This window comes from Heptranchias perlo, chromosome 11 (genome assembly GCF_035084215.1).
Source record: "Heptranchias perlo isolate sHepPer1 chromosome 11, sHepPer1.hap1, whole genome shotgun sequence".
NCBI lineage: Eukaryota > Metazoa > Chordata > Chondrichthyes > Hexanchiformes > Hexanchidae > Heptranchias > Heptranchias perlo.
In genome coordinates this window covers 42,883,751-42,900,685 of record NC_090335.1, presented here as the reverse complement: position 1 = coordinate 42,900,685, position 16,935 = coordinate 42,883,751, and the positions used below count along the sequence as shown (strand labels likewise).

General features: G+C 41.4%; 1 protein-coding gene across 5 annotated transcripts in view; it reads left to right on the top strand.

The window, feature by feature from the left end:
- Positions 1-16,935, top strand: part of bcor (BCL6 corepressor) — a 274,104-nt gene that overhangs the window by 127,282 nt on the left and 129,887 nt on the right. The window contains exon 1 of one of the 5 annotated variants that reach the window (XM_067992877.1): positions 171-751. The exons of the other annotated variants lie outside the window; for them this stretch is intronic. Coding sequence (XP_067848978.1) covers positions 683-751 — 69 coding nt within the window. The 5' untranslated portion in view covers positions 171-682. Of the gene's footprint in view, positions 1-170; positions 752-16,935 lie in introns of those variants that run through there. 5 annotated transcript variants of the gene reach the window in all.

Here is a 16,935-nt window from a genome sequence, read left to right as displayed (position 1 = left end):
ACGTGACTCTATTTTGTTTCGCTTTATTGAAGCTAATTTATTTCCCGAGGCCACATTCTTGAACGCAGGAAGTAGCAGGCAGGCCCTAGACTCTTCTGTTCGGAGATAATCCTGGTAGAGGCTGTTGTTGCAAAAGACAAGCGGCGCTAGAACTTCAGAGATTAGCCTGACGGTTGCTAATCTTTGTTAACTGAGTGGGGAGCCGGGAGGTCGCGGTTTTTCGTGGCAGCACCATTGCGTGAGCTGCTTTATTCGGGCGTTTTTTGAGCAGCAGCAGTAATGTCCAAGCTTTCTTCAGCTGGAATCACTTTCTTTACATACCGTTTCCTTTCTCAATGTATACAAACTACCGTGTCAAGGTTGAACGGGGCATTGTGAGATCCTATGTACTCAATCAAGTTGGATTAAAAAAAAAACCCTCGCATTATTTGAACTAAACAGATACAGTTGTACGGTGTCAAGAAAAGACTGGTTTCGCGATTCTGACTGATGAATGATTTTGGTAGAGGCTCAGACGCTGGCTGCGTGCAGGGGGCACACTTCGGTTGACGATTATCCGACGAATGTATCAAATATACAGGAGTCATAAACGGAGGTTTATATTCCTCCAGCGAAACTTAACAAGATCTGGATTCTGGACTTGTCTGGCTGAAGCCTTTTCCACGGTGAGGTGATTCTGGAGATGGAGGACTCGCGAGCACTCCATCCAAGCTGGATAAGTACGGCAGCGAAGCTTCGCAGGAAGGATAAGGTGACATGACGTGCGCTGTATACATAAACCGTTTTTGAGTTCCTTTTTCCCCACGTGTACAAAAAGGTTCAGCAAGTTCAGCAAATGTAATAAATCGCATTACAGATACCAGGTTGAGGATATAGCTAAAGTAAAAGTGTTCTTATGAATTATGTTAAACATTGTTTTCTGAAAAGGGACATTTGATCCTAACCACGAATTTGAAGGCCTGAACTACGGCCACTTAGGATCATAGAATGGTTACAGCGCAGAAGGCGGCCACTCGGCCCACCGTGTCCGTGTCGGCTCTTTGTAAGAGCAATCCAGTTAGTCCCATTCCCCCGCTCTTTCCACGTAGCCCTGCACATTTTTTTCCCTTCAAGTATTTATCCAATCCCTTTTTGAAAATAGAATAGAATTAACTTAATGGTTAATTACCTAATAAAACAAGGAGCAGAATGGTGCCAACTTGGTGCGATAAAAAGGCACAGATCATTTAATTAACAATTTATGAAATCGGCATTTGTTGCCAGATACAATTAATATTTTGCACAGTACCCATTACAATCCTTTTAGGTTAATTTGGCCCAGGAAGCAATGTGCACGACCTGTGTTAGGCATCGTGGCAGTTCCACTTCCATGTACTCTTGCATCAGTTATTGTTCAATCACGTCGATGTATATTTTTGTTTAATATTTTCCAAAGGATATAATCATGATGCGTGTGTAAAGGATAACATGTTTATTTTTGCACGCAAAGTGGCCAGTCTCTTACTGTACAGGTGTAGCATGTTGTGTACGGTTTACTCTGTGCTTAGGAAATGACAAAAGTACAGAAATCTGGGGACTGATGGAGTGGAATGGGCGACTCCCACATTAAGCAGTTTTGAAGCATATCTCTGTGCAATCCTGTGGCAGTCTGTTGCGTTGGTTGCACAGAAGGTATTGCGCCTCTGCCCTTGGTGGATCCCTGTGAGCAGGAGGTGAGATGCAGAGCGCTGTAACTGATCTCTATTCATCAGTTTCCGTCTGAGACGTCGCTCTGCTCTGGGGTCACCCGGGGCAGGGGAGTGGTAAACTAAGCCGAAACGGATAATTAATCTGCACCAGAGCTGCTGGCGGCCGACACAAAACGACTCCGACATCACCAGGGCTTTTCAATTCATTTTTAATAGCAAGCACCACAGTGTCTACAGGACTGTCTTTTTTTGTATAAAAACAATACCTCAGCCGTCAGAATCAAACCGAAAGCTGAGATCTGCAGGGTTAGGTGTAGAACTGTGCGATGGCTTTGTAGATTCGCATAAATATGTGGATCAGAAAGCTACTGGACCGTAGCACGGGCTTCTTGTGAGAAATCCTTCATTCATTAGTGGACTGAAAGCCGAAGATTGAAGACATTGTATTTCGGGCAATGTGGGTAAGGGTTGGAAGCCACACTTCGTTTAGAAGCAACATAAACCCCGTACTTGGCTAATCTCACTGGCGACGTTTCTGTTGTTCATTTCGCAACTTCAGCACTGCACTTGTGCAAAATTTTATTGTTCTGTTTTTGGCGATCGGTTTCGTAAACGTGCCGAAGTGCAAAGAATAGAATTTGCGTGCAGCCACCTCCTCCCGAAGTTAACAAACCGGCATTAAGTTCCAAATACAAAAAAAAACATCGAATTGAGTTTTTAAAAATCGAATCCAGCGAAAATAGAGTTCCTATGCTGATCGAAACCAACTTTTTTAGGCAAAAGGCTTTAGTGATTAGAATTGATCCCATATTGACCGTCAGAACTGCATTAGTTCAGTAGAAGATACAGAAGCTTTCAGCAATGGCAGTAGTCAGGGGCGTTCTTTCGTCAACAACGATGCCCCGCGATTTATCATTTCCACAAAGACTAGTTATGATAAGAATTCCGGGTACTCACCATCAGCCAATTTCTCATTTTGGTACAGATGTAAAGAGGTAATGTCTTGATGAATTACAGTTTATTGCTGGAGGCAGCTCCATCTCCCGCAGCAGTGCCTCAATATAAAGGAGGTGGCACTTTTGTCTCAGGCACGGAGATCCAATTGAAGAGATGTATTTTCCACCCTTCGCAAAGCACTACCAGAGGTTAACACAAATGACTATAAACTGCTCGTCACCACAGGGCATCAATACATTTTTTTTTTGCATTGTTGAACTATACTGACTTTTCCCCTGTAACAAAGTCCATTTGTAATTTGAGTATTTTACTTAGGTTTTCCTTCTGATGATCACCCTTATCCCTTCTGAAGGCAGTGATTCATTGAGGGCATAGCTAGAAGTGGTCCTTTAGTGCTTCATCTAAATGCTGGTTTTTATGTGAGATCCAGGACAGTGAGTGTTAGCAACCTATTCAACAGTAGAACCCATTACACCTGACCCAAATCCTGTTTGCACAAGTGCACTTTTCACCAAGTGTCAATGATTAGCAATCAGAAGCAGGAGTCAAGGCGCACTCCTCGCCTCTCTAACCTGCAGAGAATGATGCCAGTTTTAGTGCTGGCACTGCCACCTGACAGATATTAGCAAGATCAGCTAACTCCGCAAAGACTGGGGATCGAACTTGGGACTTTCTTGGTCTGTGTGGCCCAGTGCAACATCATGTGGTGCGTCTACCCACAGGACATTGAGGAAACACAGAAGATTGCTTAAGATTCAATTTATTATAAATTCATGTTTAGGATTGAAAATATAATTTAAACCATTTGTTCTGTTTTTGGAACTTTCCACCCAGTTCCCTATTGTACAGTCACTTTCAGTCTGACCTGGAAGTTTTGTAAATGTTTGTGTGGCCTATATCATTGTAAGTCTGCATCAACTGTATCATTGTAACTGCATCACCTGACAACGCTTTTCACAGGATGGGATAGGTCTCATTGCAATTTGTTTGTTCTTATTGCTCATGTAGAATACTCCAGTATCACGAACTTTTTCATTTGGGGGTCTTTTCCACAACCAGTAAGAGTCATCAATAAAGGATAGTCAACCTTGACAGTCAGTTAATTCTGGTAGTTCAATTTTGAATCAGTAGCCCTGAAATCTATCCCTAGAGTTACTAGGCTTTTTTCCACTTCAAAAGAAAATAAATTCGCACAGTAAGAAATGGTGAGTCTAAAAGTGTCAGTGACCCTTTGGTATCTGACTCAAATATGTGAGCCTGGACAGTGATTGCTGGAAGTCTATTCACCTGTAGGACCCATTACAGAAGCCCAATCCTGTTCATAAAAGTGCACGTTCCACCAAATATCATCAAATACAGATCAAGAGCATGAGTCAAGTCTAATCACCCAGGACTCCTTAAGCTGTACTTCATTCCCCAGCTGATAAGAGTGGGAGCAGACCTATTTGGCGGTCTGTCAATGGTGCACTTGAGCTGACAATTAAAAATTGTGGTTAAGGGTCCCTATGTCACTTGTCATCCAGATTTTGAACATTTTTTTTGTATTTCTTATGGAAAAATTCTTGGCCTCCAATTGCCATGTCTCCTTTAATGGCATTGGTGCTTGCCATGCAGGAACTGTAGCCGCAGACCCATGTTCTACCGTTTCATGGCCAATATGTTGTTCACTAATATATAGTGCTGCCTACCTAGTTATTTTTAACAACAGTTTAATTTACATAGAAAATTGATGAGCAAACAGAAAAGATTGTAATTATTGAATGTGAAATGGATCTAAGTCCAGTGATTACAATCTTTTGGTGATGGATGTGTCAGGCATTTGCAAGTTGCTGAGGAATTATGCATGATGATTTTAAATTCACTATTGGGCATGCTGCAAGTAGATTGACAGTGGGAATACTTGTCTATGAAATAATGCAAGTAAAGAAATTTCAGACACAAATTTTAGAAATACTGAAAAGCTGACCACTTATTGTTCTGTAGTTGGTCGTACAGAAAATTGTGTTAAAGAAAAATATGTTGTAAATCCGGCTGAATTTTTGGTATCTTCTTGCAATATTACTCGAGCAGATAGATCTCCCCAACACATACTTTATATGGATACAATAATTCTACCAATCTTTAGCTTTCTGAAAATCTGTTTAAATGACCATTAGAAATCTATATAGATAGCAGTGTACTAGAGAATATTGGTGTGGAATTAGTAAATGACAGTATAACCGAGCCGCTCAACATACACCTGAGTTGATAGTAGGGAAGGAAGTTAATGTAATGCCTGAATTAATACATTTTATTATTCTTGCAATAAATGCTACATTTACCAGTCAAATTTATGGGTTACATGGTCCCTAGTATATGGAAATGTTTATGCAACAATTTCTCTTTGTTTTCCTTCATTTTATTCCCCCACCCATTAAGATTGCTACTGCTGCTTCCCATTGCTTCTCAATCAGATGTGAAGGGATGTATTTTGTGACATGAGCTGGTTGTGACATTTTTCTTCCCCTACTCCTATCCCTAGTTGGAGTGATCTGCTACCCAATGTTTTCTAACTCATTACACACCTTCACGCTTAGTTGGAAGGTAGAATAAGGATAAATCATCTTCAAAAATAGTATCAGTTGAGATTCTTGTTGAATCCAGCAATTATATTTTAGCAGTGTGGACAACACCCCAGGCACTTTTCTGTTCATTCCACAGACTAATGTAGCCCTGCCAGCTTGTACAGGAATTAAGGATGCAATTGTACAGTCATGACAAGAGCCCTGTTATACAGTCACCTCCACTTGCTACAGTTAAGTGTCGTAAAATGTATCATCCTGATTATATTTAAAATGCCTCATTTGGATGACTTATAAATACAGTCACCATCTCTGAGCCATATAGACTAGACCATGTTCAATCCCATGTCTGTATTTTTTTTTTATTCGTTCACGGGATGTGGGCGTCGCTGGCAAGGCCGGCATTTATTGCCCATTATGGCTGATGTTTCCCTGGGGCAGTGGAAGGGGTGCTGCAATTGGCCACAGCAGTCCTGGGTTAGGTAAGGGAAATTTGGCTAGGGTTCCTATTCTAGTCATTACTCAGTGGCCCCTGCTGGAAGTGTGTGTATATGGATGATAGTTGAGGACTCCATCAGCTCTGGCTGTGATGACCTCCACACTTGGGTAACCTGCCAACATTCACTATCTTACCTCACCGATGAATAATAGCCACTTGCACAAGGTAACAGAGGGCAGCGACCTTTTCTGGGATGATATCTCGTCAAGGAAGTCAGTGTCATCAGAAGAGGACAGGAGAAAATTAGAGAGAATTAAAATGCTCCATTTATTCTGAAATACACTAGTGGAGTGGTTCACAAGTAAATTCTAACAGTATATATGTATATGTACAAAACTATTTGAAAATGAGCCATTGTGTATCTTGGACTGGCACTGTTCCAGGTGCAGATTACTGCCATAGTTATATTGTGTTTCAGAGGTCAAATCAGACATTAAGTCAGCAGATATTTGGGTCAATTTATGCATTCTGAATCGATCCCACTGTAAACAAGACTCATATCAGGAGTTTTGGTTTTAAATGAGTGCTGATTTACATTCAATATAACTTCTACCCTTGCTGTACATGGCTGATGCAGTACAGGACTCTGTTATTGAATAAGGAGATGTAGATTTACTAAGGTGGAGGCCAGTTATTCTGATCACATGTACCTGCTGAAATGGTAAACAGCAGCATGTAAAGATTTTCACTGGAAGCCTCCTGCCATTCTGTTGACTCATCTCCTTTCATTCAGAAGTAAATAGAATGGCAGTACATGAGTAGCTAGAGACTGACAATTATACTAGACTAATACTAGTACAAAATCTCCAGTGTCAACAGAGACTCTGGTCTTGTCATCATGCCAAAATGCTGCAGATAAGTGCCACCAGTGAACATTGTAAGACTACAACATAAATTTAGTACTGGCTCTTGATAGTGAATCCACCTAAGATAATTTTTCGAGGTCAGACCAGTTATACTGCTATCTCGCAGTGGTACCAGGATTGCACTGCTTGTAGGCTCATGCAACACAGTGTCATATATATTACAACATCTTTGCAGAGATGATGCTTTCATTACAAGAAATATAAGGAAATTATTAGCAATGCATAACTTGAGCACGAATAGCTAAGACTGCCTAAATGATTCCATTATGCACTACAATAAGTTTTTTTTTTAAATTGAGAAACCAAGGTGAAGGGGAAAACATAGTGCATGACGCTACCAAGGTTGAAGAGAGTAAAGGAGATGGCTAAATCGGGGATTAGGTAATGCCAAGATTGTGGAGGGAAGGGAAGACTGAGATTGTTGAAGAATGCCTCTGTTTTGAGATCTTGAAAAAGAATGAGCTTGATTAGGAAGCTATACAATGAGTCTTCGTTTCAACACATTGAGGATGTAGGGAAAGGGAAGAATATATAGGAAAGCTTGTTTGGAGCTCAAAGCGCACAATGAAAAAAAAATGTTCACAGAAACACTGACCACAGTACTGATAAAACAGAAAGACAAGAAAGGTTGGATGGAAAGGGAGAGGGTGCAAGCTTGAGTCGAGAGAGGAATAGCCTAATAGACAATAGCCTGTTCTTGATTCTTTCCAGGAGTGTAAGAGAAGTGATGTCTGAGGGTACGGTAGCGTAGTGGTTACTTTACTGGACAAGTAATCGAGAGGACTGGACTAATTATAATGAGTTTAAATCCTACCATGACAGTTTGAGAATTTGAATTCAGTTTAGTTTGGTATCAGTAAAAATAAAAGTGACCATGGATTGTCCTTAAAACCTAACTGGGTTTTATTTGTCATAAAAACCCAATGTTAATGTCCTTCAGGGAAAGAAACCTGCCCCCCTTATGCAGTCTGGGTTTTAAAAAATTACATAGCGAGTTGTTATGATCTGGAATGCACTGCCTGAAAGGGTGGTGGAAGCAGATTCAATAGTAACTTTCAAAAGGGACGTGGATATATACTTAAAAAGGAAAAATTTGCAGGGCTACGGGGAAAGGGCAGGGGAGTGGGACTAATTGGATAACTCTTTCATGGGTGTCTCAGCTGTACAGTGGCGGGGGGGGGGTGGGGGAGGAAAAAGGTCAAGAGAATGATAATGATAGGGGATTCTATAGTTAGGGGAACACACAGGCGTTTCTGTAGCCGCAGATGTGATTCCAGGATGGTCTGTTGCCTCCCTGGTGCCAGGGTCAAGGATGTCACTGAGTGGCTGCAGAACATTCTGGAGGGGGAGGGTGAACAGCCAGAGGTCATGGTCCATATCGGTACCAACGACATAGGTAGAAAGAGAGATGAGGTCTTGCAGGCAGATTTTAAGGAGTTTTTAAAGAGATTAAGAAGCAGGACCTCAAAGTTAGTAATCTCTGGATTACTCACGCGCTAGCGAGTATAGAAATAGGAGGATAGAGCAGATGAATGCATGGCTGGAGAAATGGTGCAGGAGGGAGAGCTTTAGATTCCTGGGGCATTGGGACCAGTTCTGGGGGAGGTGTGACCTGTACAAGCTGGACGGGTTGCACCTCAACAGGGCCGGGACCAATATCCCCGCTGGGGGTTTGATAGTGCTGTTGGGGAGGGTTTAAACTAGCTTGGCAGGGGGATGGGAACCTGAGCATAGATTCAGAAGCGAGAGAAGTAGAGCTGGAAATGGAAGGCAGAAAATTAGTAAGTGAGTTTGGAAGTCAGAGAAAACAAAGGTTAGAAACTAGACAACAAAGGAGTTTGGCAGTGCTTAATGGTACATCCCTCAATGCAAGGAGTATAGTGAATAAGGCAGATGAGCTAAGGACACAGATAGACATGTGGAAGTACGATATCTTAGCTATTACTGAAACATGGCTTAAACAGGGACAGGAATGGCAGCTCGACGTTCCTGATTAGAGGGTTTTCAGACGAGATAGAGAAGGGGATAAAAAAAGGATGGGGGTGGCAGTATTGGTTAAAGAAACAATTACGGCTGTGAGGAGGGATAATATGTTAGAAGGATCATCAAATGAGGCCATATGGGTTGAGCTAAAGAACAAAAAAGGGGCAGTCACACTGCTGGGAGTGTACTATAGACCCCCAAACAGAGGGAGATAGAAGAACAAATATGCAGGCAAATTTCTGAAAAGTGCAAAATCAATAAGGCAGTAATAGTAGGGGATTTCAACTACCCTAATATTAACTTATCAGTGCAAAAAGTATAGAGGGTGCAGAATTCTTAAATTGCATTCAGGAGAACTTTTTTAGCCAGTACGTAGCAAGCCCAACAAGAGGGGGGGCAGTTCCGGATATAGTTTTGGGGAATGAAGCTGGGCAGGTGGAAGGAGTATCAGTGGGAGAGCATTTTGGTGGTAGTGATCATAATTCAGTTATATTTAGCATAGTTATGGAAAAGGACAAAGATAGAACGGGAGTAAAAGTTCTAAATTGGGGAAAGGCCAATTTTACTAAGCTGAGAAGTGATTTAGCAAAAGTGGACTGGAAACAGCTAGTTGAAGGTAAATCAGTGTCAGAGCAGTGGGAGACATTCAAGAGGGAGATTCAAGGGGTTCAGTGGGTCTGCCAAATCTAGAATCCCCTGGATGACCAGGAGCATACAGGATAGGATAAGGCAAAAAAGGGAAGCTTATGTCAGACACCAAGAGCTCAATATTGCAGAAAGCCTAGAGGAGTATAGAAAGTGCAGGGTGAAATTAAAAAGGAAATTAGGAAAGCAAAGAGAAGGCATAAACAAATATTGGCAAGTAAAATTAAGGAAAACCCCAAAAATGTTTTATAAATACATGAAGAGCAAGAGGATAACTAAGGAAAGAGTAGGGCCTATTAGAGACCAAAAAGGTAACCTATGTGTGGAGGCGGAAGATGTGGATATGGTTCTTAATGAATACTTTGCGTCTGTCTTCACAAAAGAGGGGGACAATGCAGTGATTGTAGTTAAGGAGGAGAAGGAGTGTGAAATATTGGATGGGATAAACATTGTGAGAGAGGAAGTATTAAGAGGTTTGGCATCTTTGAAAGTAGATAAATCGCCAAGCCCGGATGAAATGTATCTCAGGCTGTTAAGAAAAGCAAGGGAGGAAATAGGGGAGGCTCTGACCATCATTTTCCAATCCTCCCTGGCTACAGGCGTGGTGCTAGAGGATTGGAGGATTGCTAACGCTGTCCCGTTGTTTAAAAAGGGAGAAAGTGATAGACCAAGTAATTATAGTTCAGTCAGTCTAACCCAGGTGGTGGGCAAATTATTGGAATCAATTCTGAGAGACAACATAAATCGTCATTTAATCAAGGACAGTCAGCATGGATTTGTTAAGGGAAGGTAGTGTCTGACTAACTTGATTGAATTTTTTGAGGAGGTAACAAGGAGGGTCGATGAGGGTAACGTGTTTGATGTAGTGTGCATGGATTTTAGCAAGGCTTTTGACATGGCAAACTGTTCAAAAAAGTTAAAGCCCATGGGATCCAAAGGAAAGTGGCAAGTTTGATCCAAAATTTGCTCAGTGGCAGGAAGCAAAGGGTAATGGTTGAACTGTGCTTTTGTGACTGGAAGGCTGTTTCCAGTGGGGTCCTGTAAGGTTCAGTACTAGGTCCCTTGCTTTTTGTGGTGTACATTAATGATTTGTACTTGAATGCACGGGGCTTGATCAAGAAGTTTGCAGATGATACAAAAATTGGCTGTGTGGTTGATAGTGAGGAGGAAAGCTGTAGACTGCAGGAAGATATCAATGGACTGGTTAGGTGGGCAGAAAAGTGGCAAATGGAATTCAATCCAGAGAAGTGTGAGGTAATGCATTTGGGGAGGGCAAACAAGGCAAGGGAGTGCACAATAAATGGGAGGATACTGAGAGGTGTAGAGGAAGTGAGGGACCTTGGAGTGCATGTCCACAGATCCCTGAAGGTAGCAGGACAGGTAGATAAGGTGGTTAAAAAGGCATACGGGATATTTTCCTTTATTAGCCGAGGCATAGAATATAAGAGCAGGGAGGTAATGCTAGAACTGTATAAAACATTGTTTAGGCCACAGCTTGAGTACTGCGTACAGTTCTGGTCACCACATTACAGGGAAGATGTGATTGCACTAGAGAGGGTACAGAGGAGATTTACAAGGATGTTGCCAGGGCTGGAGAATTATAGTTATGAGAAAAGATTGGATAGGCTGGGGTTGTTTTCTTTGGAACAAAGGAGGCTGAGGGAAGATTTAATTGAGGTATATAAAATTATGACGGGACTAGATAGAGTGGATAGGGATGACCTATTTCCCTTAGCAGAGGGGTCAGTGACCAGGGGCCATAGATTTAAAGTAATTGGTAGAAGGATTAGAGGGGAGCTGAGGAGAATTTTTTTCACCCAGGAGTTCTGGAACTCACTGCTTGAAAGGGTGGTAGAGGCAGAAACCCTCAACACATTTAAAAAATACTTGGATGAGCACTTGAAGTGCCGTAACCTACAGGGCTATGGGTCATGTGCTGTAAAGTGGGATTAAGCTGGATAACTCTTTTTCAGCCAGCTCTGATACGATAGGCCGAATGGCCCCCTTCTGTGCGGTAACATTCTATGATTCTTTCAAAGAGCCAGCAAAAGCACGATGGGCCAAATGGCCTCCTTCTGTGCTGTATGATTCTATATGTAGCCCGACACCAACATGATTGACTCTTAATTGCTCCCTGAAGCAAGCCACTCAGTTGTATCAAGCCATTATTGTCATGGTCTGTAGTGGTTCAAGAAGGCCCACCACCACCGAGAGTTGGGCAATAAATGCTGGTCTTGCAAGCAATGTCCACACACTGAGAATTATTTTTTTAAAATCCGCTGTTGATCGCATTCCATCAATATAAAACTGCCTAAAGTTTCTCAGTGTCCCCTGGACTAAGAAGCAGTAAAATTACTCAGGGTTTCCGCTGCTGATCAGTGCTGTGTTGGAAAATACAGATGTATGGATGTAGGTGAAGACTGCAGTTATGCACAGCTTGTTGGCCATCACTATCTAAACTAACATATGAAGAGTAGCCAACTGGGTAGGTGCTGGAAGGCTGTTGGCACCTGTGGGGTCAGCTCCCAGCATAAGTCACTTCCTCAGGAGAAAACTGGAAGCTGAGGAAGCAGTCATTTGTACATTCTTCTGAAAGGTGCAAGTATGTTTGAGCAATTGGTAAAACTGACTTCATTTGATAAGATTCATTGTGTTGCACGTAAAGTCGAACAAGGACCATCCTGAATTGGTTCTGGGATCAAGAGCAATGAGTGTCACATGAAAAATAAAGTCCATCTTGCAAAGTCTCTGTTTCTCTCTGCCTGTCTGTACGTATATATGTCTGTATGTGTGTGGTCGAACTTCAAACATATATGTTTGGAGTTCGACCTTCCTTCTATCCTTTGACCTTAGCTCAGTCAGTGTGTGTGTGTGTGTGTATATGAGGGAGAATACACACACACTGAAAATACAAATGGGGAAATGGAATCTTTATGTGTATATATACCTTCAGTAAACCTATACTAGGTTTGCTTGGCTTGAAGTGAGCTTGCTCAATGGCAGTATCAATTCACTTTCAGTTAATTTTAACAATGCGGTATGGTGAGTAATTAATGTAAACAGTGAATACCATACTGTGGTTTTATTTGTCAACAGTGAAAATTAATCTGAAAATTTCAACTTGAAAATATTTGATCCTTTCAGAGTTGAGTACAACTGGGCTCAACTGCATTTCTCATATAATGTAATGTTCATTAGTCCTCTTTGGGTTCCTTAAGTAGAAGCCACTTCACTCATAAGGACATTGAAAAGTGTTCACAAAATAAGGAACACAAAAATTGAATAAATGACCACCCATTGTGTATTCTTGGTCAGTTTTGAACAAGCAACTGCAATAGCATTTAAATAGGATGAAATTATGATTGAGATCCATGTGTTTATTTTTTTAACAGAAGCTCAAAGGTGACCCAGAAAAATGTTGCTGATACTATATTCCACAAAAAATGGGTCGCTGCGTTTTTAATCTGCAGTCTCCCTGGGTCTCGTATACCTTCTAGTAGTTACCATTTGTGACAGGATATAAAATAGACATCTGCGAGCAGATAGTAAGGTGGATAGATAACATCCGTTGTAAATTGCCTGGTTATGACGTCGTGGGTAGGTGTATCGGTGGTTGAGAACATTTTCCTCTGGTGCAGCAACCCAAACCATTAGGTGCTGAGAAAGGAAAATATAGTAAAGATAAGATGTAGGTTTCTTGTAATACGGTATCACTTTTCAATGGTGTGCATAAAGCGTAGTTCAGTTTGAGAAACAATCGTACTTACTGCTTACTAGAATACCGCTAAAGTTTAATAGTTTCAGAATTAAGACGTCTGAAGTGAAACTTGTGCACTGTATTTTAGACTTGAAAACAAACCGTATGTTTTAACTTTACAACCAGACTGAAGTATGCAGAATTAACCTGCTGCTGGTTTGATCTTTAAATCCAAATTAGAGGGTTGGAGAAAAAGATACAACCCTCACCCATCCCCCACTGCAGTAAATTTACTGAATGTCTGAGCTGGAAGCAATGAAAGAATTTGCCTCAGTGATAGTATTGTAAGCTGACATGCGCCGGGCTAGCTGTTTGCCCCCTTATGTCCGCGTATCAGGAAGTTGTCAGTGTTGTATAATACGTTTATTCAGGAGACATTCGCCTTTAGCAGCAATGCTGCTCAGCATTAGTCTTTGACCTATTTCGACTCATTTAAAACGTTACTGCTTTTTTAAAGTATTGGTACGACTTCCAAAAAATCCGTCAATTGATTCATTTAATCTGACGATTGATCGATCAGTCTCTTTGTAACCTACCACAACCTTATTTTAGAAACGATATTTGTTTTTACATTAATATTTCATGAATTTTACTGGCATTATTAGCTGCCATATTTTTCCGGAACCATGACAGATTGCTTCTCTGAAAAACTGTATTTAGTACAATGATACGAAAGGTAAACGTGCTGACATATTTCTTTTCGACAGCCTTTCCACTGGATCTTTGAATACTTTCCTCCGATACTGACCTTTGTAGAAAAAAACTACAGCAAGCTTTAATTACTCATATCCCTTGAGTAATTTTACCTTTTACTGTTGGGGGTGGAAGGAGGGAGACGTGATATCATACCTAAATTATCATCTGTTGCTATTATTAGCAACTTATTTACAGTTTTCACACATTTTGATGTTGGTAAATTTGCATTCGCTGCCACCTAGTCAGGAGGAAAAGGTGCTTTGATAAAATGCACTACTTAATAAACTATTATATGTGGCCTTTATGAAAATGCGATTCCTATTGTCTCGGGCAGAGTTAGAATCTAGTGATAAATGGATGGATGAATGTGGTTTCTAGCCTCGTGCAGTTATATTCACTGAGCATTTTTGCGGACAGCACTGGGTTTCATTAACTCAGTTTGTAGTTTATTGAAGGGTACATATTGAGCTCCCTGTGATGCAGGCCTCCCCTTTAAATGGATGGCTTTTATGAATACAATGCTCCAAGAAATCGGTTTTCAAATACACGAGACGTGTTGCAAAGTGCAGCGTGATATGTAGGGTAAAAAAGTTCCTTTATTATCGACCTGAGCGATGTGCAGCGGAGAACAATAGCAGCGATTTTCCAGTGTTAAAAACAGATACATTTCCTGCTTCTATTAGATCTGTTCTAAGGTACTGGCTTATTGTAACTGTTTCTTTTTTTAAGATTGCGCTACATCTAGACTCATCATCATTTCAGCGGTCAATCCTTACGCTTGATCTCTTCCATTATTTATCGCGCACCTAACACTGTAAAAGATCCACAGTTTCCTATCGACGATTTTGCCATTTAAACCTGTAAGTTACATTCCAGCGATGGATATTCGAACTGGTCTAGCTTGATGGGAATCATCTTTTTGGCGATCATTGTCGTTGTTGTTCCGAACAAGCCCGGACGCTCTGTTGTAGGCACGGTGCGGAGCAGCTCCAGTGTACGGGAGACTTAGCAGTGCTTACTGCCCCAGGCGACCATTAGCCGTGACTGGGTACGCGCTCCCTCTACCTGCTGACACGCCATTACTCATTGTGCTCCTGCAAATCTGTTCCACCCACATCATATGGGAGTTTACAAAATATAGGATGTACCACAGGCATGGACAGACCCGAGGTGCGAAATAAATGGTCAGGTTGCTGTATCTGTGCATGCACTTCTCACCGTCACCAGGGAAAGATTTCCGAGCAGAACTGATTTTGATGCGTATCATGTGAGATGGAGATTTATTTTCTTCACGAGGTCCTAGGATTTGCAACTGCCGTTTTGTGGTGGGGTGTTGATATTTTAAAGTCACCGCGATGGCGGCGGGACAGTAAACTCGGTTAGCTAGATTTGAAACCAGATTCCTGCCTACAATTTCCGTTGAACCGTGAAACTGAAATATAAAACGTAGGCTCTACACAGAATATATTATCTGCAGTACTTTAATCCCCGCTTGACCTTACAGGTTTACCACGGAGCCCAGTGTTATTGGTATTCGTTGCGGGGGTTCAAGCTGATGTGTAGTTGTAATAGAATCCAACCCACGGGGAGGGAGTGTACAGGAGAATACTTGATTCAAGTAAAAGGAAAGGACTTGCATTTATACAGCTCATTTTCATGATGTCAGGACGTCCCAAAGTGCTTTAAAGTCAATTGAGTACTTTTGAAGTGTAGTCACTGTTGTAATGTAGGGAAACGTGCCAGCCAATTTGCACACAGCAAGGTCCTACAAACAGCAATGAGATAATGACCAGATAATTTGTTTTAGTGTTGGTGGTTGAGGGATAAATATTGGCCAGAAGAACTCCCCCTATCTTTTTCCAATAGTACCATGGGATCTTCTATGCCCAGCTGAGAGGACAGATGTACCTTCAGTTTAACGTCTCACCCGAATGATGGCACCTCTGACAGTGCAGCATTCCCTCAATACAGCACTGAAGTGTCAATCTGAATTATGTACTCAAATCTCTGGAGAGGGGCTTGAACTTATGACCTTCTGACTCGGAGCAAGAGTGCTACCAGGGAGTCAAGGCTGACACCTAATTTACAGTTGTACCGTAGGAATGGAGGCAACACATATTCTTGTATGTGCATGCTTCCAAGGTTCAGATCGCAACCCCAGTTATAGTTCAGAAAATATTTTGTTTTTTTTAAACAGTTTTAGTGAACTCAGACTCTGACTATATATGCAGTACCTTTCATGGAATCCCATACTCACCTCACGAAGGAGAAAGCCTCCGAAAGCTTGTGATTTTCAAATAAAACTGTTGGACTATAACCTGGTGTTATAAGATTCCTCACATAATGCCAACAGGATCTTTTATTCCCATCTGATTGGGCAGACAGGACTTCAGTGTAATGTCTTTTCCAGAAAACAACACCTCTGACAATGGAGCACTCCCTTTGTACTGTACTGAAGCATCAGCATAGACCAGCTGCTCCTGTCTTGGATGGGAACTTGAATCCATGATTCAGAGACCAGAGTGCTACCCAGAAGTAAAAGCATTTGGAGCAGGGGGTTAAAAAAAGATATGGTAAAAGAAAGAGGTTTTTAAGAGGCTTTTGAAAGCAAGGAGAAAGGTGGGAAGTCAATGAGATTTTGGGACAGATCCAGAGGGCAGGGGCACAATAGTTTAAAGCTGAACGGAACTGAGAATCAGACTGTGAGGAATGGTTAGAGTGGAGGACCCAAGTAGGATGGGGTAAGGCCACAGGGGATTTGAAAACAAAGACCAGGATCTTGAAGCCGATTCACTGGAGCACAGGGGAGTTTGATGAGTATGGGAGTAATAGGTGTGTGCTGGAGGACTTGGGCCACAGGGTTCTGGATTAATTGAATAAAAAGAAAAAAAATTGTAAATACTGGAAATCTGAAACAAAACACAAAAAAATGTTGGAAACACACAGCAGGTCAGTCAGCATCTGTGGAGAGAACAGATAAGTTAACATTTCACACGCACAACTTTTCATCAGAACTGAAAAAAAGAAAGATGAACAAGTATTTTTATTGAATTAGAACAAATGGGAGGGGGAGGAAACAATACAGGATAAAATATTGGTAGAAAGACCTGTAACATACTTTAAAGAAAAGCAGAAGATAAATAAATGACGTGATGATCTTTATATCAGAAAATAGAAAGAAGTATTAAAGATATTAAGGCATCAAAGAATGTGTGAATATCTAAGACAATAGGAAGCAACCCAAGGAAAGGACAAGAAGATTGTAAACATTAAATAGGTTGGT